General features: G+C 39.4%; 1 protein-coding gene across 4 annotated transcripts in view; it reads right to left on the reverse strand.

Moving 5' to 3' along the window:
• APP (amyloid beta precursor protein) overlaps positions 1-24,774 on the reverse strand; it is a 313,107-nt gene that overhangs the window by 105,868 nt on the left and 182,465 nt on the right. For 2 of the 4 annotated variants that reach the window (XM_089773555.1, XM_075910226.2), the window contains exon 7: positions 16,097-16,264. The exons of the other annotated variants lie outside the window; for them this stretch is intronic. In XM_089773555.1, coding sequence (XP_089629681.1) covers positions 16,097-16,264 — 168 coding nt within the window. The remainder of the gene's footprint in view (positions 1-16,096; positions 16,265-24,774) is intronic. 4 annotated transcript variants of the gene reach the window in all.

Here is a 24,774-nt window from a genome sequence, read left to right on the forward strand (position 1 = left end):
AGGGAGAACCAGCCTCTCTGCTGGGCTCCTCTCCCCAGCTACTTGGCACCTCTGGCTGTGGCAGCCCTGTTGGCTCTGAGGCCACATAAGCTCTGGCAATGGTCTTGTGGGCGCTCATAGTTCCGCCCTGCTGGTGCTTATGACCCCCCAGTGGTGGGCTATTCAGCCCCCCTACCTCCCCACAGACCTTCCCAGCTCCACCGGTTTCAAGTTCTGGTGTACTGTGGGCTCTGCTGGCCCCCTCTGTGCTGGGGCTCTCTAGTTCAGCAACATTTGTGGTCCTGCCACACCATGGATGTTTCCAGATCAGAGAGTCCCAGACCACTGAGATTCAACCTGTACTTTCAACTCTCACATTTCCTGCAACTGTCTGGTCAATATTTAGGTAGCCGTCCCTACAAAGTGGAAGAGAAAGTAAAAGATGTGCGTCTTGTTCTTGTTGCCTCAAAGGAAGGCACCGAGAGGTACATATCCGCCTGCTCTGATGCACTCCCCACAACTCCTGCAGACTCATCATCCCTCTTCTGGGTAGGGCCAGCCAAGATATCTCCCAGTTGCTGCTCATCTGGGGAGGGAATGGCGAGTATTTCAGCTGCAGTGACCAATCAGAAATGAAAGGATGGGACTGCCATGTTCCTTAACAGGGAAAACAGCAGGGCGAACAGAAAAAGCCCTGAAGTCCCCAACACTGTGGACAGTCTCTACAGGAAAGAATTAATGGACACAAATCAGATATCCGAAAAGGCAACACACAAAAACCTGTTGGAGAACACTTTAATCTTCCTGGACACTCATTAATGGATCTCCAAGTCACTGTTTTGTTTCAGACCAATTCCACAAGCCAATGCACAGAGAAGGATTGGAGTTTAATGTCATTCACAAGTTTAATTCTTATGCCTATGGTTTGAATCGGGATATCGGATGGCTTGCACATTATCAACCAAACAAACAATGAAGATGCTAACAGTTCTTGATGTCTGTGTAGAATCTAGTGTTGGTCATCTTCCTTTCCAAATGCTAACTAATGGTTCTTATCAGCGTCTTGTAACTATTTAGTCTTTAAGATGCTGCTAGACTGTTTGTTGTTTTTTAAGTTTTTCCTGTTACAGACTCACTCAGGAACCCCTCTGAAGCTCATCTACTCACTGTCTTTTTTTCCTTCCTCCCTTTCAATTTTTTTTCCTCCCCCCCTTCCCTTTTTTATTCTTGGATCTGGACTTCCAACACTCCGGTCATCTGAAGTAGTGGGTTGTGCCCAGGAAAGCTTATGATACCATCTACATGTTTTGTTAGTCTTTAAAGTGCTACTAGACTATATGTCATTTTTAAAGTTTTTAAGTATTCACTGAACTACATGGAAACACTGTCTCACACAAATATAGCAACTCTTTCATTCACAAGATAACTGGATTTCACTGAAGCTGTATATAGTTTGTGAAGTGATTTGAGATGAATAATACTAAATAAACATAACATAATATTCAGTGAATGAATAGATTACTTCTGAAATGCAATATATTTAACTACATCATTGGTGTAAGATTAAGGCCAAAGCTCTGTGTTCTGCAAACAAAATTTTCCTCTCAAAAAAACATTCCCCTCCTCTTCTTTAAAAAAAATCCAAACCCGGACGGGAAGGGGACTAAGGGGGGGGGAGGCGGGAAACGACAAAGTAAGTAAAACTTAACCTAATGTTCCTATTAACCCTGAATGCTAAAAACGTAGATGAAATGTATGAAGAATTTTGCATTAACATCAACTGAAGTCTTAATAAGAATTCAGGATATTATACATTCATATTATGAATTATAAAATGGGCAGTGGGAGAGGAAGGTTCTAACAAGGACAGGAATTTCAAGCAGTGTAACGAGCACAATTTAGTGCTCTGAACTTAACTTCTATGCAGGAAATGTGCTGATTAGTCACATCTCAGATCTTCTGAACCACAGAATTTAATCTTAAAAAAATATTAGTATCTGCACTGGATAACTGTAATAAGACTAGTGATGGGCAAGACTCAACACGTTTACATAAATATCTAGAGGCCCTTATCCAAGCCTTTTAAAGCTCCCTCTGAGTGAAAATCTAATAGCCCTATGGTTATCTTTCCTTTCCCTCATACTTCCCTTGTAAAGAAGAGTGTTGATGCATGTGGGTACAATGAGATTGCAGACATGTCTGGAACTGAAGACAGATTTTCTCATAACCAAAAGAAAATGATTTGGTTTGGTCTGGGTTTCCCCCCTCCCTACAGAGAGCTCCTTGCTTAAAGATGACCTCAAAGGGGAGAGAGAGACAGAGAGACTTTGAAAATATATGGAAAAGACTTCAGAGATTATTTTTTTTTTAACTAAAATAAGAGGTGTCATGGGGAATTTTTCCTGGTTTTTGTTAGAAATTCAGAGCTTGTCTATTCTGGAAGATACTGTGGTAAGTGAAGAACTAATGAAATGGTGAAATCAGAAGAGTCAAAATACTGAAAGCTGAGCAGATGGAGGAGGGGGAGTGAGAAGGGTTTTGAGTAACACATTTAAACAAAGTTTTGAACATATATACAACTCTGGACACTTTGGAGATCGAATGTCTTTGTTAAAGATTACTTTTTAATTAAGGTGAAAAAGCTCATAGTAAACATCCCTGAGATCCCAGAAAATGCTCCAGCAAAAAAATCCCCCCAAAAAGCAACACCAGATTAGACATACCATAGAATGGTCACACACATAAATACAAAAACCCTCTTTCAGATATCAGAGAGAAGCTTTATCTTGTTCCATCTCTCAGCTAGTACATTTTTTAAAAACAATGTAACTAGTTTTATGGTATTCATTTTGTTTGCTTGCTTTCTGGACTTTTAATTGGATAACTACCTAGGTTGAGACTCAGTAATTTGTCCACACAAGAAGTGACTTGCTGTCGTGTAAAACAGTCTCTCCTCTAAATTAGGGGTGAGAATATTGACAACCCATCTTCCCAAGGCATTCCATAAATGCAGTTAGTGGAGGATGTGGGAAAGGATGAATTACTGAAAGCTTACATTAAATGGTGTAAGTATCTGAATGTGTTTTAGTGGGTAACTAAGGTCAAAGCTTTTTTTTTAAATTTTATATGGATGATATAGTTATATATATGGAATTTCAGAAGTAATCTATTCATTCACTGAATATTATGTTTGTTTAGTACTTTTCATCCCAAATCACTTCACAAATTATATACAGCTACAATGAAATCCAATTATTTTGTGGCTGGGAGAGTTGCTATGTGTGAGAGACAATGCCTAAAACATCATGAGTTTAAATACAGCAACTTACAAGACCAAGTAAAAAGTAAGGGAGTCACACATCCCTTGCTTCCTGGAAATCTTTCTTATTAATACACTAACTTCCATACTCCGCACACACCTCAGCTGGGGGAATGTCAGTACAGCAACGCCTGCTGCCAGAGGCTTTGCTCAAACTGTTCCCAAAGCAGCGGACAGGTGGCTCTTCTCCCCTCCCCACCACAATCCTTTAGAGCCGCACTGAGCACATGACAGCGACAATTTAAAGGGGTCCAGGGCTCCAGCTGCCTCCACTGCTGTAGTAGCAGCTGTGGCAGCTGGTAGCATTAGGCCTCTTGGAATTGTCGGGCTCCAGGGCAACTTCCCCATTTTCTCCTCTACCTCCAGTGGCAGGCCTGGATATGTTGCCTAAAACAAGCTTGATATCTTAGGCCGCTGGACATGCTCAAGACCTCCCATGATGAGCAATATTGTCACAGTACAATGGGGCCCTATGATGGTTCTTAGTGTTCCCAGGATTGTAAGTCATCTTGTTACCCATGCTTTTAGTAAGAGGGGGGTCTTGCTTGCAGTGTCTGGGTGTTAGGTCCCTAACACCACAATCTTTTCACCCACAAGTGCTCTCCTCTGGGCTATGCCAGCCCTGTCTTTGCATTGCAGGTTAACAATTAAATGCACCCTGGTTCCCAAGTCCCCTTGAAGTTTTTCTCTGTGATGTCCAGCCCCTGACAGTAGCTACTTACAGAAATTACAGATCATGTGCTCCCAGAGCAGTATATCCCAATTTTAAGAGTTTTATCTTAAACCACTGCCCCTGTATAAGGCACAGCTCTTGTGAGCACTTACAATAAAACGTAAATCTTCCTTTGAAAGAAAAGAGCTCAATGAAGCAAATGGTTACAGTATAAAACAAAATTATGAAACATGAACTCAGGCCTACACTTACTAATAGTTATCAAAATAGCAACTCCCCCTTCCCCAAAACAAAACCCCAATAACCCACTTCAGTCTATTGCAGAGCTGCTTGGTTTCACAGGAACCAGGCTTCATTCTCTTATGGAAAACACTCCTGTTAAACAAGGTGGCTCCTCAGTGAATGGATGGAGAGAGTCTTTCTCTGCCCTATCACATACTGAATCATTTTGCCTTTATTCACAGAGATGGTGATCTGTATTAGTGATAGCATTCCTTCTTATCTGCATGTGGTTTTGATAATTTGTAGTTGTTCTTGATGGTTTGCCATTGACTATTCTTGGTAGGGTTACTGCCTTTGAAACGTGAAAAACATGCCCCGCCCTCCATGAAGTGGCAACTCCTCCCCCAACTCCTATACCTCAACTTCAAGGCATCTCACACAGCATCTGAACTCTTCAACAGCCACTTTATAATATCTAGAGATAACACAGAGAAAACTGATCACATTTTCTTACTTAAACTGAGGAGATGGGACACAAACTTTTAACATTAAATAGTCCCATGTATTGTAATAATAATGAAAATCTTTAGACACACATAAAAAGCCCCTAGCAGATTAAATTATTTCTGACAACTCCACAAAAATACCACACAGGCTGCTCAAATAACCAGCCAGGTTGTAAGCCTCATTCTAGGATGGTGCAAGAGTAAGTAATTATACAGTATACTAAATAATCAGTCAGCCAGGTGAGAGTGACCATTCCCTTGAATGAGTCATCATGACCGAGACACATGGTTAACCAGAGATTTACTCCAAGACCATAAAGGCATAATTCCCAAGATAGTTACATTATTCTTTAAATATAACCAGAGCCTACAACTCACAACAGTTAAGAGCACTGAAAGTTATAAGCTTTCAGTAGAGACTTCACTAGCTATCTTTCCTGGATAAACATATCCCAGATAAATCAAATGGGGGCACCAAATGATTACAGGCATTTGAAGCTAACTTGACTACTGCATTTTATTATTCACCTTGTATTCTGTAGTTGTCATTTGCTTTGTAGAAGAGAAGATAATATAAACATTACCTAAAGTCAAGGACTTCTATTTAGCAACTACAGAAGTTTGCTAGAATTTTGAGCTTAGACTTTCAAAGTAAGTGGCATGGAGCAAAACCACATGTCTAAAGTAGGGAAGTTAAATATTACTATCAACTACTCGACTAGTCAATAGGCACTTCCGCATTCCTCCTCTGAAATGTGCAAGAGCCCCAGTGGGGGCTCCTGTGCATTTCAAAGTTGGAACTCTGCGGGGTCAGCTATGCAGCGCTGTTGCTTTGAAGTACCCCCAATCTCCCCCCCTTTGTTGCCTCTATCTGATAAAGACAACAAGGAGGGTGGGAAGCAACTAGCTGACTAGTTCTTAACATTCTTAGTCTAAAGTAGTAATAGAAGCTGAAAAACAGCGTATAGGTGTTGTGAGTTTTGTCAGGTTTGAGACACGAGTTGCCTAGGCATAATAATAATAATAATAATAATAAGTGTTAAGTAGTGACTATATTTGGAATGGAATTAAGGAAAATATTGCCTCAATTTAGGGAAATTGGCACAAAAAATCCTCCTTCACTGAAGGAATCCAAAGTACTTCAGACACATGCTTCCTGTCCAAGTGATAAAAATGAACAAGCCCCTACCAAAATAAAATACAATCAAAATCTGTTATCTCTTAATCATAATAATTTATTTGTAGAAAAAATCCAGACAAACTATATTACTGACCAAAACCCGAGACAATTGTTTGTTGTAGTCATGAATCTTGACCAAAATCAATTCCTACAAATTATAAGGTATGTTGTTAAAATCACTAACATCTGAATCTACTATCTAATTTAATTCTTGCCATAACCTTATGCATGTTCAGATCTTTGAATTGTTGCTTTTTTGAATTCTAATCCAGCTCTCTCATGTTGTAAAGTTAAAAAAATAACAATCCATTCTAAAATAAAGGGCCGTGCACATTCCATACGTGGACAAAGGATAAGACATAAGCCTAACTCACATTATTACAGTTTTAAGTGTTTTGTCCCAGATACACAAGTTACTTGTACTCAATGAGTCAGCTGTGACTAAAAAGTCACCAAAGGTAATATATGTATAGATAAGATTTACTGGAGGACAAATCTCAAATGAGACAAAAGGGAGACCCACATTCATTGTCCCTGAATTGCATCTTGCTAATACTGGCATGAAGTACATCTTCACCAAGACACGTGACCTGTCAATTTCCTGTGCCAGAGAACAGAAGTCAGCAGTGGCAGAGAATCTACACAGGAGAGGGAACTGCCTCAGAAGACTTTTCTTAAGTTAACACTAGTAGCCAGGGTGACCTCTCTGTTTTGAATTCGGAGAGTGCCAAAATAATATGATCACTCTTGGTAGATTATATCTGGGGTCTGATTTAATATATATTTGTAATAATTTCTATGTTTTATCCATTCAGATTGAAGATTTCACACTCACAAGGGGGAGTACATAGCTGCAAGGTCAAGCTTGGATTCACCACTAACAAATATTAGGTTTTGGTGATTTAAAATTTTAGTGCTAGGCTCCTATACCTTAAATTATGCCTTCAGGAATTCTATAGTGAATTAAGGCTGCAGCTGGCTTACTGTGATGAATCTTTCCCATCACAGTCTGTGCTATCAGAAAGGTACTTCTTGGATGGAACAACTTGCAAGCTCTGCTGCTTTTTTTATAGACACAGTCCTGCCAATTACCCTATAAAACTCAAGAACAGTGAAAGGGCAATGCCATCCAGTACAGATGAATGTGTTCTCTCTCATTTGCTTGTTGTCTGCCCTCAAGCCTGTTAGCAGACCTCCATCTGTCTGGAGCATTCATCTGATAAATAAGATAGAAAAAGCCATTTAGTCCCTTAACTAAAAATTACATATATTTTGCCGGTTCTGTTTTCACAAATGCAGCAAAGTGCTTCAACTCCTTACTGTTAAATATATGCTGGACGTTGACATGGACATTTAGCTGTCAAAACATTTTACTCCCCATTAATTAGAGGAACATCAAGACCCAAAATAAACAGCAAATGAACCAAGAAGTTTACTGAGAACAGGAAATTACAGTATTGCCGTTTTTCAGGCTTTCAGCATCTATTCTTGAAAGGTGTAGATTACAATGTGGTACATTTGAGGATACATTAAATTAGATAGTACATAATGTTGTGATGTGATGTAACACAATTTTCTTGAAGTTTCAACTAAGGAATACACATTTAGCGTGTTTTATGAAATATGCTCTTGTCAACAAACTCTGACAGTTTAATGCCAGATTTGAAGTCAACATGAAATTAGCCTATGTGAAGAGTTACAGATTAAGACAAATTTTTAGACCAGCGGTTCCCAACCTTTTTGATAATGGGGACTGGCAAGCCCATTCACAATTTTTTGGCAGACCAGTAACATTTTATTTGCATAGCCATTATGCAAATGATGAATATGTAAATATGCAAATAAAATGTTACCATTCTGCCAAAAGCACAGCCCCCACTGCCAATCTTATCCCCTAGAGCCCCACACCCTCCACTACACCCCAGCGACAGCCACTGATACTAGAATCCCCTGCACCCAACCCTCCTGTGCTAGCCTCCCACCCTTAGAGCCACCCACTGCCAGTCCCCCATCCCAAACACTTGTCAGTCCCCCACCCCTTAGAACCTCCTATACCAGACCTCCAGTGTCAGCCTCCTGTTCCCAGAGCCCCACTGCAGCCAACCCCCCAGTGTACCTCAGAGCCAGCCCTGCCCTCATAGCCCCCCACTACTAGCTCAGCCTCCAGAGCCCCCCAGTACTAGCCCTGCCCCTGGATCCCCCAAATGGTACTTGTTCACCAAAAAGTTGTGAATGGGCTTGCCAGTCCCCATTATCAAAAAGGTTGGGAACCACGGGTCTAAAATGACCTGCCCCTCTCACCTAGCCCTGCACTGCTGTCCATATGGCAGTGGCTCTTGGTACACTGCTCAGCACCTCCCCTCCCACCGCAGCTGTTGGGAGAGGCATGTCCTGTCCCGCTTCTCAACCAACCAGCGACAGACAGAGATGGGATCTCCTTCCAGCCTCAGAAGAGCAGTTCCCCGCGCAACGGGAAGGCCATGCCATGCGGGGTCTCCTCCCAGTCATGGAAGAGTGCCTCTCCCAACAGCCATGGCAAGAGCAATGTACCCCAGTCCTGGTCCCCAGAGCAGCCACTTGGCAGCCAGAGATCCATAGCCTGGCAGTGGGGCGTGGCCCGGAAGTTGGAAACCACTGTGTTAGACTATCTATAACTTGTGCATAACAGCATAATAGATTTGAAAAGAAAATACTTTGTTTTTATAATGTGTTATAATTATTCAACTGATGTTTCTTAAAAAATAAATGATACATAATTTTCCATGATTCAAATGACAGCTTATAACCAAAACACACACCACTTATTAAATACAATTATTACTTAAACTTATGTAGATCAAACAAGTTGATTAATTTTATTATTTTCAATTTATATTATATGTGTGCGGTGTAGGTGCGCCAGGCGCTGCCATTTTTAAATGTCCACTAGTTCGGACTCCGTGCCGCACGGCTATACGCAGCACGGACTAGGTAGTTCGGACTAGGCTTCCTATTCCGAACTACCGTTACTCCTCATTTCCGAACTAGCGGACATTTAAAAACAGCGGTGCCCGGCAAGATGCAAATGAAGCCCAGGAAATTCAAATCCCAGGCTTCATTTGCAACTCCGGGTGACTACATTACCACCCTAGTTCAAAACAGGGTGGTAGTGCAGACATACCCTCAGTGTTTCTTAATCGTTTTTTATAAAGTATCCCTTAAAAAAAAAAAGTATCCCCAGTACCTACAGTTTTTAGAGACACAATTTTTTCTCTACCATTGCAACACAACTTAATCGTAGCTGGGCGGCCAATGACATTTTTGGGTGTAAAAAGTACAAAAATAATAAAGCGCTGTAAAACTTAAAACCAAAATTCAGTTTTCTCCAAATTTCAGTTGTATTGATGTACCCCTCAGACTTCTCTCGAGTACCCCTGAGGGTATTCATACCACTGGTTGAGAAACACTGAGCTAGATTTTCAAATGATATGTTAGAAATCAAATGGCATCTTTAAAGACTGATGGTACCACCAGAGAAATGACACTGATGTGTATTACTGAGTATTCCTAAACTGTTAGGCCAATCCTGAAATGGAATTTAAGATGTCCGAAGTCTCTCAGGCTCTCAGTTATGTTTCCATAATTGTCCAGACTTTGCAAGAGAGTCTTAATTGAGCAAATGTTCAAGCAAGTACATTCTTTAAGGTTAACTGGTGGAAGCCTTCAGTTTAATTGAATATGGATTATTCTTTTGCTGTGCTAATATTCTGCCTTCAGCAAGACTAGTCAGTGCTAGTGAGGTAAATATCAGTGGATATTTTCCCTAAGAAATAACATTTGATAAACAAGATCTACATGTAAGAAGATAAACGTCAAAGAACGGATTTTTGGTGAGCACGTGTTAATGCAATCTTGACTCTCTTACATCTTTGGACAATAAAAGATATGCGATGCATTACAATTTTTCAAAATCTATTTTTCAAAAAAGAACAATTAGCAAAAACAATAATGTACTCTATGGCAGTACTATTTTATATATATATATATATAATTGAATAGCTGTGTAATTGCATGAGATCTTATTGGTTACATGACTATTCAACAGTCCTTGGGGGTGAGACCGAAAGTCAGTGCACTCTTGGCCCCCCTCTTGGGGAGCCCCTTGCCACTCTCATGCCTTTGCTGTTGGACCAGCCTCCTTCCTGTTGAGCCCGGGCTTGTCGCAGACAGAGGCTGCTCTGTTGGATGCAGAACAGCCTCTCTCTGCAGGGAGCTCAAACCTCCCGTGGATGTGGATGGATGCCAGAACTGCCTCTGTCTGTAGCAGGCATAGGCTTGGACCACATTAAGGGGGGAAAGGGAGATGATACTGATCCTGATCCTGGGACAAAGAACCTGTCAACCGTAAAGGTGGGTAATTAGAAATTAAAACAATCTTAGATCAGGCAACAGTGTGTGGAGAGGAGGATGAATGCTAGCCTTGCTCTATGGAGCGATCTTGCACTTCTACATCCCGGAAAATCTTACAAAAGTTCTGTCAGTTTTGTTCCATGTTGTCATCTTTCCATTCAGACTTGATGGATTTCAAGATCTGCCATATGTTGCCATCCTAGTTTTTCAGTGTGTCCTCATAGCCTACTGGCCCCATCTTCCCCTGCACAGTGAAACAGGTTGATATGGAATCAAACTCACTGAGTCTAATAGATGCTTATGCTGACTGGGCAGGCAACTGATGACCAGTCTGCTTTGGCACCTACACATATCCTATCCTGCACTAGAGGTGAATTTTTACAGAACACTGGTTAAAAACTGGTGGTACCTGGATGAGAATGAAAGACAGCAAACGAGTGAGTGTGCATGAGTCTAGCATAGAGAACAAGGAGTAAACAGGAAAGTGAGAGTTAGAGAGAGAGGGAAGAAAGATGTCCACATCTGAAAATCTGATCACCCAATGTGGATAACAAAATCAGATGTCAGTGTCTAGGGCTGTCGATAGGACAACTTCCATGAGCAGTGAATTTACACACAGAAAAAAATACAAGCGTTAGTTGTGCATTGTCAACAATCAATTCTGAAACATTCTTTAAAAAATATCCTCAAGCATCAAATCTACATTATGGAATAACAGCCTCTTTCTCTCTCTCTGAAAATATAGCCTTCTCAGAATTCCCAAATAAGAATTCTCTATCTTCACTGAACTAAAACCATTTTATAAACTGAAACTGAAGAAAGCACATACCCATATATTTCCATGTTTAAAAAAAAAGAGAGAAAAAGAATAATTTTCCTAATGGATTGGAATTCTTGATCAATTTATCAACACTGATTTCTCTAAGTGCTGTGCAAAATTTGTTACGTTGACCATTCTAGAGATTTTTAGGCTTTTATCCAGAGAACAGGCAGAGAGAGCAAGGACAGTCACAGGAAAAACTTCTCCACTCTTTCCCGTCAGTGAGATACAACTCTGATCTAACTGGACAAATTTTGAGGATGAAGGGTAGTTGTCAATACCATTTAATCCCTTACCTCTCTTCAAAAATCATGGACATGGTCGCCGACTGTGTTGGCGGCTAGTCTGTTACGTGGACACCTGCTCACTAGAAAATGTACTAGAACCAACTTATTCCAGGTAAGTAATGAAACAACTAGAAAGCTTTCTGCCATGACTGACGTGCACTAGATTTTACCTGGTAACCTAGAGAGGAAAGGCTTCACATCCCATTACCAACACTCTGAGCTTGAATTCTACAACTTTTTCAAGTGGTCTCATAAAAAGAGACCAAATGCTTAAGCATGTCATAGTTGCCTCTTGGGCTGCTAAACTTGCAAACTCAATACAATTGTGTATGATCACTTAAGAATATTATAGCAATAATTGTTAACATTGTAAGATAGATTTAATTTATTACATTTTCAAACAATAGCATCTTTACTTGTACTCAAATTGGCAATGCTGCTCAAACCAGGGATAAAAATCATAGTGAGAAGCTTTAGATAAGTAACTAAGGCCACATCCTGCAAGCTATGCCATATGGGCAGTCCCTGACCTGCACAGCCCCAGTGCAGTCAATAGGGTTTGGGCACAGAGGGCTACCTGTAGGTATCAACTTGCAAGACTGGTACCTACCACAACACTAAAGGGCTAAAGTTCAACATATGGTTGAAATGTACAATGTTTTAACATGAAAGGCTCAGCATTTGCTAAAAGATGCCAGCCTCTTCCTGCTAATTAGAGAGGAAAAGTGTGGAATCTCATATTTCACTATGTATCAACTGCTGGCAAATAATTTTCTTAGAAACGGAGATCTATGTAGGCAAGTTTGAAAATACTTTGATCAGTGGCCACACACTGATAAGCCCAAATATGATACCCATAGACATTTTGAATTTCATTTTGCTGCTTGCTAACTATGCAGAAGAAATGTATTTAAAAACTTCTTCTTGGAACAGCATTTACATACTATGGTGTTGGGTGTAATATCAGATTTAGAGAGTGGTTGGAGAAAGTTATCTGTTTTCCTTAACTTCGGGGAAGCTACAGACAGTTGACACTCCTTGATTATCTGTAAGCCTGCACAGGTGAGTCAGGTTGATTCTCATCATAGTTCCGCTGTAGTACTCAAACTAATTTTTATAGTTATTTTTCTGCAGCAAGTCCCTTCCTCTCTGGAATCCCACAAAGCTCAGTTTTCTCAGTTCTTTCACTTGAATAATTTTTATCTTGGTCAGCTCATCTTCTGTCTTAGTTGTGATTTAAACCAATGATTTTTAACTTCATGTGTTGTTGACATTTAATTACTCCTCCTTCTGTCCCCTCTCTCTGCCTGTAATGATCAAATAAAACTATAGTTCCATTTTTTTCCTAGAAAACTATTTCTGACTTTGCAATATTTAGCTTCAGGTAGCAGAGGTGGAACACAGTAAAGAGCAGAAGTGGATTAAGATTTATGTGAGACTCTGGTCACAAAGAACATTTAGACCTTCCCACATACCCCCTCACTACAGGGTCCTGCTCCTTTCTCCTCCTCTTCTCCATGAGGCCCTGCCCCCTGGCCAGGCCTGAAGCCTGGTGATGGTAAAAGTTGTCGCTCAGGGAACCCGGGCCACTGGAGAGAGCCCGACATAAGAACGGCCATACTGGGTCAGTCCAAAGGTCCATTTAGTCCAGTATCCTGTCTGCCGACAGTGGCCAATGCCAGATGCCCCAGAGGGTGTGAACAGAATAGGGAATCATCACAGGATCCCTCCCCTTCCATCCATTTCTAGTTTCTGACAAACAGAGGCTAGGGACACCAAGCCAGAAAGAAGATGAGGGGGACATAGGCCGAGCATCCTGGGCTGCTTCGGCTTCTAGTCTGGCTGCGGGATGGGGCCTCGAGGGGAAGAGGAGGAGCAGGGGATGGGGCCACAATGGTAGTGCACCCCCACACTTCTACACAGTTCTGGCACTCCTGGAGCCCATAGAAAAAATTCACATGTGGCAGGAGAGGAGCACTGACTGGAGATATTGCTAGTTACACGGGCTGCTTCTTTGAATTGGACACAAGGTTGCAGCCATTGAATCTCACTGTGCATGGAAACATTCTGTCAGGGGTGTGATTAGAGCTAGACACCTTTCTGCAAATTAGCTTCCTCTATCCATGCTTTTCCCTGGCAGCTGGATGGTATTGGCTAAGGAGATGTGCGCTCTCTCCCCCTATCCTCCCACTGACATGGCGGCGTGTCTGCATGATGTCCCCTTAATGGTGGGCAAGGAAGCCCTATGTGCAACCTCCCTATACCCACATGGCCTTGAGTCTCAGAGCCCAGGACAACTGATGGGACTCACAGGACTTAGGCTGTGGTGCTGAAAACAGTAATGTCAATGTAGGGCTCAGAGGCAGGGTGGTCGAAGTGCCTAAGGTTTATCATTAGGACACAGAATGAGCTGGCAGTATGAAGTTGAATTGCACTCTGCAATTCTGGGCTTCAGTTGCATGGGGAAAGGCTCTGGCCTTCAGTTGAGGGGAGGGGGAAGGAGGGAAAGACCCAGGCTCGCGGCTTCAACCAGTAGGTGCTGGAAGCAGGGAGGGAAGGGGGCCATGGCCTTAAAAGCGAGTGATGGGTGGGGGTAGGGAAGAATGGAGATGGGATCTTGGAGGAAGAGGCAGCATGAGGATGTGGTCTTGGCGATGAGGCAGAACAGACGAGATGGGACCATGGCTTGGGTGCTGATGGCCTCCTTATGTCAAGGGAGCTTCTGTGCTCCTGCAGCCCTGTGGCTTCTGCTGGGGTCTGAGGCACCCATTTTTCTGAGGGACCACAAATTGGCTGCAGCCTTTGTGTTAATCTGCTATTGGTCAACGGTTTCATCTACTTAGTCATTCACTTCTGAACTTAAGAATTTACTCTCTATCTCTATCATATCCATTATCCTTGATTCTGAACTTCACTTTCCATCATTGTGTCTATATACATATGAATCACCAACATAATATTGCCTGGATTTGCTATTGCATTAACTCTACCTTGGCTAAAATTCTCATCAGTACTTTCACCTCTCTTGCTATCAATTAAGTTTCCATGGGCTTCCCAAATCCCAGCTTTCCCTGTCACCAGCATGGAAGATGGATATGTAAAACTACAACCACATGACTCAGCCTCAGTTCAGGACTCCTGTGAAAACTTCATTTTAATTATTTTTGAACAGTACTCTGTGAACTTGTTCTATCCAACAACATAATTCTTCTCTCTCTCTCTCTCTCCCCCCCCCCCCCCCATCCTCTTTCTCTGGCACCTTCCTCCTCCTCTGCAGCTTTTAAGCTGAACCACTCTCCAACTCATCACATACTTTGAAAAACTCATTGGCAAAATTCCCTTTTCTTGCTTATCTACACATTTCAACGCCCCCATCTCATGCCACTCTCTACTCCCAAACTCACTCACACTCTCTCTCACCTTTATTATATTTAAAGCTTTTCTGCATAAGATTTCTATAAAATTACGTCCTGGTGGGTTCCTGCTAGTCTGGCTGCACTGCTCTTTTCTTGTGAGCACACTCAGTATTGAAATAAGCGATCATTCTTGTACATTTCATGTGTAAATGGAGACTATAATTCATATGAATAAAGCAGACAAAGGGCTGTCCATAACTTGTGCAATAGTGGGGGTCAGAGGGTCCTTAAATATTATCAAAACACATTATATATAATCTCTTAAGGGAGTCTCTCTACCAGTACAGTTAAAGCATTACAATCTTTGGACAACCTCCAGGTAGAAGAAAAGGGATAATGCAAGAAGCACACAAATCAGAACACACCCTGATTAAATTTAATCTTTGCTTTATCAGTTTCAGTATTCCCCTGTGGGAGACAGCGATGCTTCACAAACTGAAGACTTGGGAGTGAATATTCCATCTTCATGGAAGTTAATCATTAAAATATATAGACTATTACAGAAAAAAAGCAGGTAGCAGGTAATTCATATTAGATGTGTATCATCACACTTGAAGGCAGATTAAAACTCAAAAGCCAAATCTGTGTTCCTTCTTTCCTATAGTAATACGTATTTCCAAGTTACTTATTTACTTACACTCACACATGCACACACACACACACACACACGTGCACACACACATGCATGCACAGAACAATCTTTCAAAAGGAACAAATTAAAGCTTAATATTTAAGTGTGGAAATAAACACTATGATGTGTTTGTGTTGCTTTTATAAAAATAGGACCCCCCAAAAAGGAAATTAAATGTGAAATAGCATTTTCATGAATCAGAGATTATTAAAACTATTTTAAGTCAATTAAAGCTTCACTAACAACTGGGTGTAAATCTGGTTTTAAGGGGGGGTTGTGTTTTTTTTTGCACATGCATAATACGTGCCTGAAGACAAACACGCAGACACAGAAATGTAAGTACACTTTTTACAGAAAGACCTACATGAGACACTGTAGCTGTAAAATGCCTTGTTGATAGAAATGTTAGGACAAAATTTTCATTCCCTAGTTGCAAGACTCTTGCATTTATAACACAGGTTAAAGAAGTCAACCACTGGCATGCTGGATTAGAAAGACAGATATTAGTCTGTGAACACATTCTATAGAACATGGGCAATTATAACAACTTGACGGAAATATGGTTAGTGTAGCACAGGCCCATCCCAAGAATCAGAAAAAAAAAATCTGTTACAAACAGCAGAGTCAGTGGCGAGAGAGAGAAAGACTGCTACAGGCTTGAGAGGTCCACTTACTGACGCTGCCACAGACTGCCATGCAGTATTCCTCAGAGTCAAAGTTGTTTCGGTTCCCACCACATCCGCCGTAAAAGAATGGTGCACATTTTCCTTCAGTCACATCAAAGTACCATCGGGAGATCATTGCTCGGCAAGGACCAGTCTCAGCTTGTTCAGAGCACACCTCTAATTATAGGAGATGTGGAGGAACTACATTTAGCATGAAAATGGTATTGTCTTGCTTGTCATCTACACACGTTTATTTACATGTTCTAACTCTTGCACATTATTAGCTACAAAATGGGAGCATCAAGGAAGCATCTATACCTTTCACAGAACAATTCCTACCCTTGAAGTCTGTCTCTATTGTCTTCAAAACAACGTATTCTCATCTGGATTAACACAATTAAATCCCTCCTGCTCTATATACAATTTTTGTACTTTATCTATTTTAATTAGTAACATGTTTATTTACTGAAACAATTATATTGGCGTAACCCCTAGTGTAGACACAGTTATACACAGGGCTCGACAAACTGCAGAGAGATATTCGCCAGCCCCGCACCACGCATGTGCCAGACCAACACTGCACACGCATGCAGCACCGGCGAATGGGGCACATGGAACGACCGGCTGAAATCTACTCGCCATAGGCGAGTAGAAACAGTGGTTTGTCGAGACCTGGTTATACGGATAAAGATGTTCCCCATCTCTTATGGGAGTCACTATACCAGTATCCACACAAAGTGTGTGGTATTGTTAGAACTATAAGGGTACAGTTAAAGCAATACAATCTGTGTGTGTGTGTGTGTGTGCACGCACGCATGCATGTGTGCACGCGTGTGCACATTCCCTTTGCCCAAGAGAAAGTTTGAGTAATTGTCTTTGGAGAAACCCTGGTAAAAAGAAAACACCTACACATCAAACTATTAAAAAATATCTAATACACTGAGATATCTTGGCTTGTAAAAAGGCTGTATATATGCAACAGAAAATCTTGCGGAACTGAGTGGTACAAATTAAAATTAGAAAATAAAAAGTGAATGCAGGAACTCCTTTGTTAAACTGGAATTCAGCCTATCACCTGGGTACATATATAGCCCTTTACCAATAATGTTCCAAACAGGAAAAACAGCGTTCACATTCAGCATGCTGTATATCATTTGCAAAATTGTTGATCATGAAACTAGTACCTCCTCCTCTACGCTTCCATCGCACATGGGTTCAACATAATGGCAGACAACTGATTTCTACTGTTTCTGACTTTACTTTACAAGTCTTAATTTTGTGGAAGGCTGACTCCTAACTATTGAAATAGGGGTCTCTCCCTTGGACACCTCAACACCTGCTAGTGGATGCTAATAACATTGGCAATCTCCCCACACTCATTAACTCCTAGAGGCTCTCATTGGCATTGGCCCAGACCTGGAGATTCTCATTAGATGCTTCACAGCTTCTTTTCTTCCAGGCTGTTTGATTCATCTCTGTTGAGCACATAACCCTTCCCATCTCCTTTCTACATAATATATGTTATACCAAATTGCTTATAAGTAATCAACACACATGTATATTTTAGGGACGTTAAACTTAGATTAATTGGCTAATCGAGTAGTCAATGCAATTTGCAGCTGGGGGGGTGGAGGGGGAGAGAGGCGGAAGAAGAGGAGGACTATCTGATAGTGTCGACTAGTGGGTTGACTATTTGATAAGCGTCTTATTTATATCAATAATAATTTACTGGAAAGCACTTATGGTTGATCCAACACAATGCTTATAGATGCATCAAAAGTGTATTATGCAGTTACAGAGTTTAGTTTGCAATGCATCATTCTTCAAGACTCTCTCTATGCCTTTTAGTATAAGTGTGATTTAACAAGTAAATTCCCAAGCAGTTTGCTATTGGGTGTTTCTAGAAAAAAAAGTTTAGTTTAGCTAATCCTTATGGCTTGTTATTAATCAGGTTTAGAATCTATCACTCAAGTATACAATACAAAAAAGCTGCCATAAGAGAAATCTGGAGTTGCCACTGTGTGGCATTTTCTTATTTTATGTTATAAAATACATGTCTCATAATGGTGATGCCGTAAGCTTCTTCCCTATTTTACTTCAGCATAATTCAGTTTTCCCAAAGGAACACCATTTCCATACTGTACTTGTTTTCAATGTGCTTACTCCGAAATTAAGTGCACACTAAGCACAGTTTTAGCTTTTTTGGGTAACTTGTTAACATAGCTGCATCAAAATGACAGTGGGAGTGGGGATATGAGAGCTAGCTCTAGAAGCTTTAAGGACACCATAAATGTAGTGCTCTGACAACTTGTCTGTTAGGGTACGTCTAGACTACAGGCTTTTGTCGACAGAAGTTTTGTCGACAGATACTGTCAACAAAGCTTCTGTCGACAAAGAGCGTCTAGACTACATTCAGTTGTCGACAAAGCAAGCTGCCTTTGTTGACACAACCCTAGATGCAATAACACCTTCTGTCGACAGAACTCTGTCGACAAAAGGCGTTATGCCTCGTAAAATGAGGTTTACCAGCGTCGACAAAACTGCTGAGTTCTGTTGACGTTATGTCGACAGAACTCAGCGGTAGTGTAGACGTAGGTATAGTTTTGTCGACAAAAGTCCACTTTTGTCGACAAAACTCTGTAGTCTAGACACACCCTTAGAGTTACTAAAATTTTTTTAAAAGTTTAAGAACAGCCACAGCAAGAGACTGCTGTAATTGCAAATGTGAAACATTTATGTAACATTTAAGATTTAGTTTAATAAAATATAAGTGCTATTGTTTGTGTGTGTGTGCGCGCGCGTGCGTGCGTACGTGATTTAGTTCTTACTATTCCTGACATACTGCTGCTGTTTCTGCAGCTTGCTTCAGGTAATGAGTATGAAGTACTATTTCCTAAATTAATAAAAATCAAGTTATCTAAACAAATTACACACAGCATATACCCTCTTAGCATATGTAAAATGCTGCACTTAGTTATAAATTAATATGATTTAGTGATCAGATTTGCACAATTATTTGAAAAAATATGTGAAGAAGTATCAGTGGGAAACGGGGTTTTTTTTCGGTGATTAGAATTGTGATTTAAATCAATCCACCTTGCCTGCTTCATTTTAACATAATATAGGAATAACCTACGCACAAAGTAACTTTGACTGGTTTTGAATACAAGAGCCCCACAAATTTCATTTTAAAAATTGATCACTTAGTATAGTGATTGATATTGAAGAGACAGGTATAATCAAAATCAGCTTTGCTGAAAGAATACATAATTTCAAAATCATAGAGCTTCAGAAATTAACTATTTTTAGAAGAACAACTACTAATGTGACAAACTTAATCTATAAAGAAAGTAAATGCCTTCTAGGATCTTCTTGATACATCTATATTTTGTTATAAAGTGTAAGTTACTTTATCATTTTATATTTCACACACTCTTATCAGTATGTGAAGGTTCCAAAGACTCATTCTGGTATTTTCTTTTGAATCTCTCACTTACTCTCAATATCTCAAATGTAAGGGAGTAATAAAAGCAACTACTTTTAGCACCTGTATATTTTTGCTATCTACATAATGGTAAAAAAAATAAAATAAAACACAACCCTTCATTGAAATAATGGAAATGATTACCTGAAATCAATTCTTGGGGCACTACAGATATTTACACACATTAAGCATTCATGCCATCAAGTTTAAGAGTTAATGTTTTGGGAGCCTTTCAGTCAGAACTACTAAAAACTGTTTGCATTAAAATGGAAAATATAGTCCTTTAAAGAGTGATTACTTAATCATGAAATTAAGTCAGACTCCCTTCTTGAACTTATTGCATGGCTAGAGCAATGCTCTCCTTGTGTCTTCCAATAGGGAAGACAGTGCTACCACAGGGTAAAATCCTCTTTTCAGATCTACATGGTAGGACTTAAGACCAGAAAGTATTTCACTGACAGAAACTGCCATATCAGCATACAAATCTACTGTGTAGGGATGAGAGGAGAATGGAACACTTAGAGATTAATAACAACATATGATACAAATATGGGGCTAGACCATCACTTTAAGACTGGCCCTGACTCAAGGAGCAGATTCTAATTCAGAGTCAATATCCCTCCTAGTCTCCCCTCTCTTTGCCCCTGCCATCTTGGAAGAAGAGTAGCTTTCTCTCCCTTACTGAAGCCTAGGGAACACATAGTCCATTTAGAAGAGTAAGGTGGTGCCTTTTAACTTACTCTCTTGCATGGGTGCAAGTAAAGATTTAGCTCATCACCTATGAGCTATGGCACATTTCAGCGATGGGCAACCTAGGCTAATGAGTGGGCTGCATGACTAACCCTCCTTCACCTCATTGGGCTGCAAGATTGCCATCCAAGACAGTCTCCCAGAATAGGGTAGTTTTGCTAACTGGGCTTGCAAACCTAGAATTTGCAAGGTGAGTTGATTGGCCCGTAGCAGCGCTTTCACTGGATGCAGAGGGAGCTCTCACAGTCAATGTGTGCAATCAACACTCACCTCACTTCATAGGCCCTTGCTTTACATGTGGATGGAAACCAGCAGAATCTGGCAATTCTGCATGTGGGTAGTGATAAACAAAATGTTTCATGGGCCACATACACAACCCGGACAGGTCACATGATGCCCATGGGTTTCCCAACACTATTACAGGGGTTTCCCAACACTGTTGCCGGTATAGTTAGCAGCAGAGAGTATAAATTGCACAATCATGCCTTTTAGAATTAAAAACAGTCTTTGCACTTAATTCTCGCCCCCGCCCCAAATACAAGGCTCACTAGTAAGGCCACACTGGGAACAAATTATCTGTAATAACAAGAAACATTAAATTACAATATGGCAGAATGATAACTTTCATCTTTTCATCTTGTTTCTAAGAGCTGATTAACAACAGAAGCAATTCTTTGCCTTTGGCTACATTTTTTTTTAATGACATAATGAAGTTATTGATTGAAAAGTCGCTACAGCACAAGCACAGGAAAACATTTGGACTTTTGAATTTACAGCTGCTTACATCAAGTTATTTTGTAAGTACCCACTCTTTATTGTATTAAGAATAGAATTAATAGAGAATTTGTGGGGAATGTTTTCATGTTTAAAGATACAATTCTTTCTACATTTTTCATACAAAAATGTCATACTTCCATTTTCTCATGAAAAAACTTTCAAAATTAAAATTTCCCTATGGGAAAATGTCAACACAGAAAACGTCATTTTAAAATAAAATTTTGTGTTGCAACTGAACTGAAAAGGTTTCATTTTTGTTTTCTGAAACTGAAAAACTGACACAAAAATACCTACCATTTAAAAGCTAATAGCTTGATTACAATGAAAATACATTTGATTTTGCTCACTGTACAGACATTTTAAATGAATTTTTAAAGTTGAAATGACATTAACATATTTGTTTTAATTTTAAAAAGTTAATTTGAAACAAATGCTTATTTTTTTCAAATTGCTTTGAAACTTTGTGGGGAAAACCAAAATTCTTCAACTGAAAAATTTCAAATGAAGTTTGAAATTTCTCACAAGAAAACATTCATTTTTCTCATCAGTTCTTATTTTGTAATCTAAAGGACCTCTTTCACCTTAAATAATGTTAAGATGAATTAACAGTCTCTTTGGGATCTGAGCACAATGAAATTTAGATGCACCTCTTAAAAATATAGGAAATTAAATCTAAAGAACTACAGCAAATATTTTTTAAGATAGAAATGAGAATTAAGACAACCAATTGGCTTTCCAAGGGAGCTGAGCTTGTAACTCCACTTAATGCCTTTGGAAATTTCAAATGGTCATATAGTTAAATTAATCTACAATCAGGAAAATAAAAATATAAGGTTCCATAACTGTGCATTTCCCAATATTTTTTCCTATGACATCAAAACTTTGACCTTATATAACACCTTCCATCTGAGAATCCCAAAGATCTTTAGAAACATGTAAAGTTCACCCTAAAAACAGCTCTAGGATGCAGTCAAATCTCTGCTTCATAGTGAATTTAAGTGATTTGCACCCAGAAATCTTGACAAAGAAAGGGAACAAAATCCAAATCTTCTAACTCCTAATATTATGCCTTACTTTTAAAACTATCGTCTAAATGTGCAACTTCATGTTACTATTTGTCATAAAATAAAAAGTGTACATAATCAAATATACCATAGCATATTAATATACAGATAAATTATTGCATGTAGCCACTGAAATGTATGCAGTTAAATATAATGATTCTATCTGTGCAACCCCTTTATGTTGAATCCATGAACACCCTAATTCAGCAGAGCATTTTAGCATAGGCTTAAAATTAAACACGTGCTTAAGCACTTTTCTGAACAGGGATTTACTTAAGCATGTGGTTAGTTATTTTGATGAACTGGGGCCATATTTTTGTGTATTTTTATAAGATGTAAACTAAAGTGTATCTGATAATTTATATTCTTCTAGAAAATGACAGTGCAGTGTAATTGATTAATGCGGCAAAGTAGACAACGGAATCAAAATTATCCAAGCAAAAGTAACATCATCCAAGTGTCTGCTCAACATCATTAGACACTACAATTTAGGGTTCCAGTCAGTACTTATGCCATTTCCTTAATTTGGGCATACCTACATATTCATCAGGAGCATCACTCTCCAGTATGTAGCTACTTCAGAGATACAGAACTATGTTTTAAATAAAGTTTACTCTTTTGTTGATACTTATACTTTCCTTAGTCAAAAAACTATGCAAAACTGTTTTGCTATGTGGATTATTCCCAAGGGAATATTTAAAGAACAAGAAACTAATCATTCTTTATATATGCCTGAAACCGGCAGCCAAATTTTAATTTGAACATTCAAAGACAAAAACTAATTACCTAAAAGTTTTTTGGAATTCAGCAGGAGGCAGCTGCGGAGCTGGCACCAGCACTGGGAAGAAAGCCCATGCATTAGCACTACAATAGTACTGATACTTTCTGGAGAGAAAGTTTTTTTTTTTAAAAGGCTGAACGATAGTTATAAATGCAAATCTAAAAAACAATTCTTTAAAACAGTTAAATGCCTTAAAATTGTAATTGCCAGTTAAGATTGAATTTTTCTCTCTACTGTTCCCTTGGAGCCTACTCCAGGGTAATAATTGAGGTGTAAATAAAATATAACTGCCTGCTGTGCCTAAAATACAAAACCTTCAAATTCCAATGTAAAATAAATGCATTAAATATATATTTGCTTTTTATTTGTGTGAATAGTAACTTCACTCAGAAAGCAAGATGTCAAGGGGCAAAGAAAGGGCAGCTTGAACTTAAAAGACTATCAACAAAATGTCATATTTTATGTATGTTTTAGAAGAAATACAGCTTCTCTGAAACACTATGATTTTGCTAACACAACAGACATATTGATTGAGATGGTTAGGACAGAAATGCATTTCACTCATTCAAAAGACTTATCTCCAGAGATAATGATAACGTGGGGTAATATTAAACAGATTAGTAAACAAAACCAAAGCTCTAGATTATCACATTTCAGTACATTAAAATGATACTTTCTGTTGGAGAATCAGATTAGCAGAGGACAGAATTCAATAGAGTATAGCATAGATCATAATGAAAGTTTCATTCTTATGTTACACTGCAGAACTACTCCATAAAGTATTTCAATGTTTGTCCTTGGCCCAGAATTTTAATGAAAGAATTTTTTTTAACGATTCAGCAGTCTTGCTCAAAAGTGAAAAATTTCATATGATGTAAACCAACTTAAAGACATTCTTTTATCAATGGACAATTGAATTTTAAATAAAAATATCCAATACATTTAAAGGTGTATTAATCAAAATGTACCAATCCATGGTTCTCAATGGCTAGACTGAGCATATCAACATTCATAAGTAAGGAAATCACACGTGCTTTTTGCCAATGGTCAGAAAGATAGCTATAACATTATGAATGTTTTTTTCTTAAAATGCAGTATGAGCATCTATTATCCCTCTTCAAATTCTTTTACTCAGTCAGATATCCAATCAAATTTATCATTAGTTAGGTAAAGGAAAACAAACCATCCTGGCACTTAAGCCAAGGTAGTGACATTTCACAGAAGAAAAGGAAAAAACAATTCAGTCATTATGGGCTAAAGCAGAACTGATCAAGACATTAATAGTCCAATACTAGATCAAAGCCTGCAAAGGATAGCATCAGCACTTAACTATAATAAGCGGAATGACTTGCCTTGTTAATAGGTAGCAATTGTCACTGAATGAATTTTAAAGAATCTATGAAAGGTATAAGGGAATACAGCAAGCGAGATGCAATAGAGCAATAAGGCTAACAGCTGCCATACCAAATGCTATGTCACTTCTCTTTTGCTAGAAAGTTGGCTCAGGTTTCCATGTACAACTGCAGGTTACAAGCACATTCAAAATGTGACATCCAGCAGCACTATTTCAATTCTTTCCTAAATATTTAAACAAATCTGTTCAAATTAAGGGAGGTGAGATCATTGCTAATTGGCAACATTACACAAAACCAGGTGGTCAAGCCTTTGCTGAATCTCCCACATCTGCTGGCTGGTACGTGTGCAAACTGCCAAATGTTCCACAGGTTGCTGTGATGGTCCTGCTGCTTGCCTTTAGATAAGCTCTAATTGAACGATATGTTGACAGGAAGCATTACACTCCAAACTAGATCGAATTGCTTTTTCTTTGATG

The sequence above is a fragment of the Pelodiscus sinensis genome, chromosome 1 (genome assembly GCF_052426305.1).
Source record: "Pelodiscus sinensis isolate ZL-2025 chromosome 1, ASM5242630v1, whole genome shotgun sequence".
Taxonomy (NCBI): Eukaryota; Metazoa; Chordata; order Testudines; family Trionychidae; genus Pelodiscus; species Pelodiscus sinensis.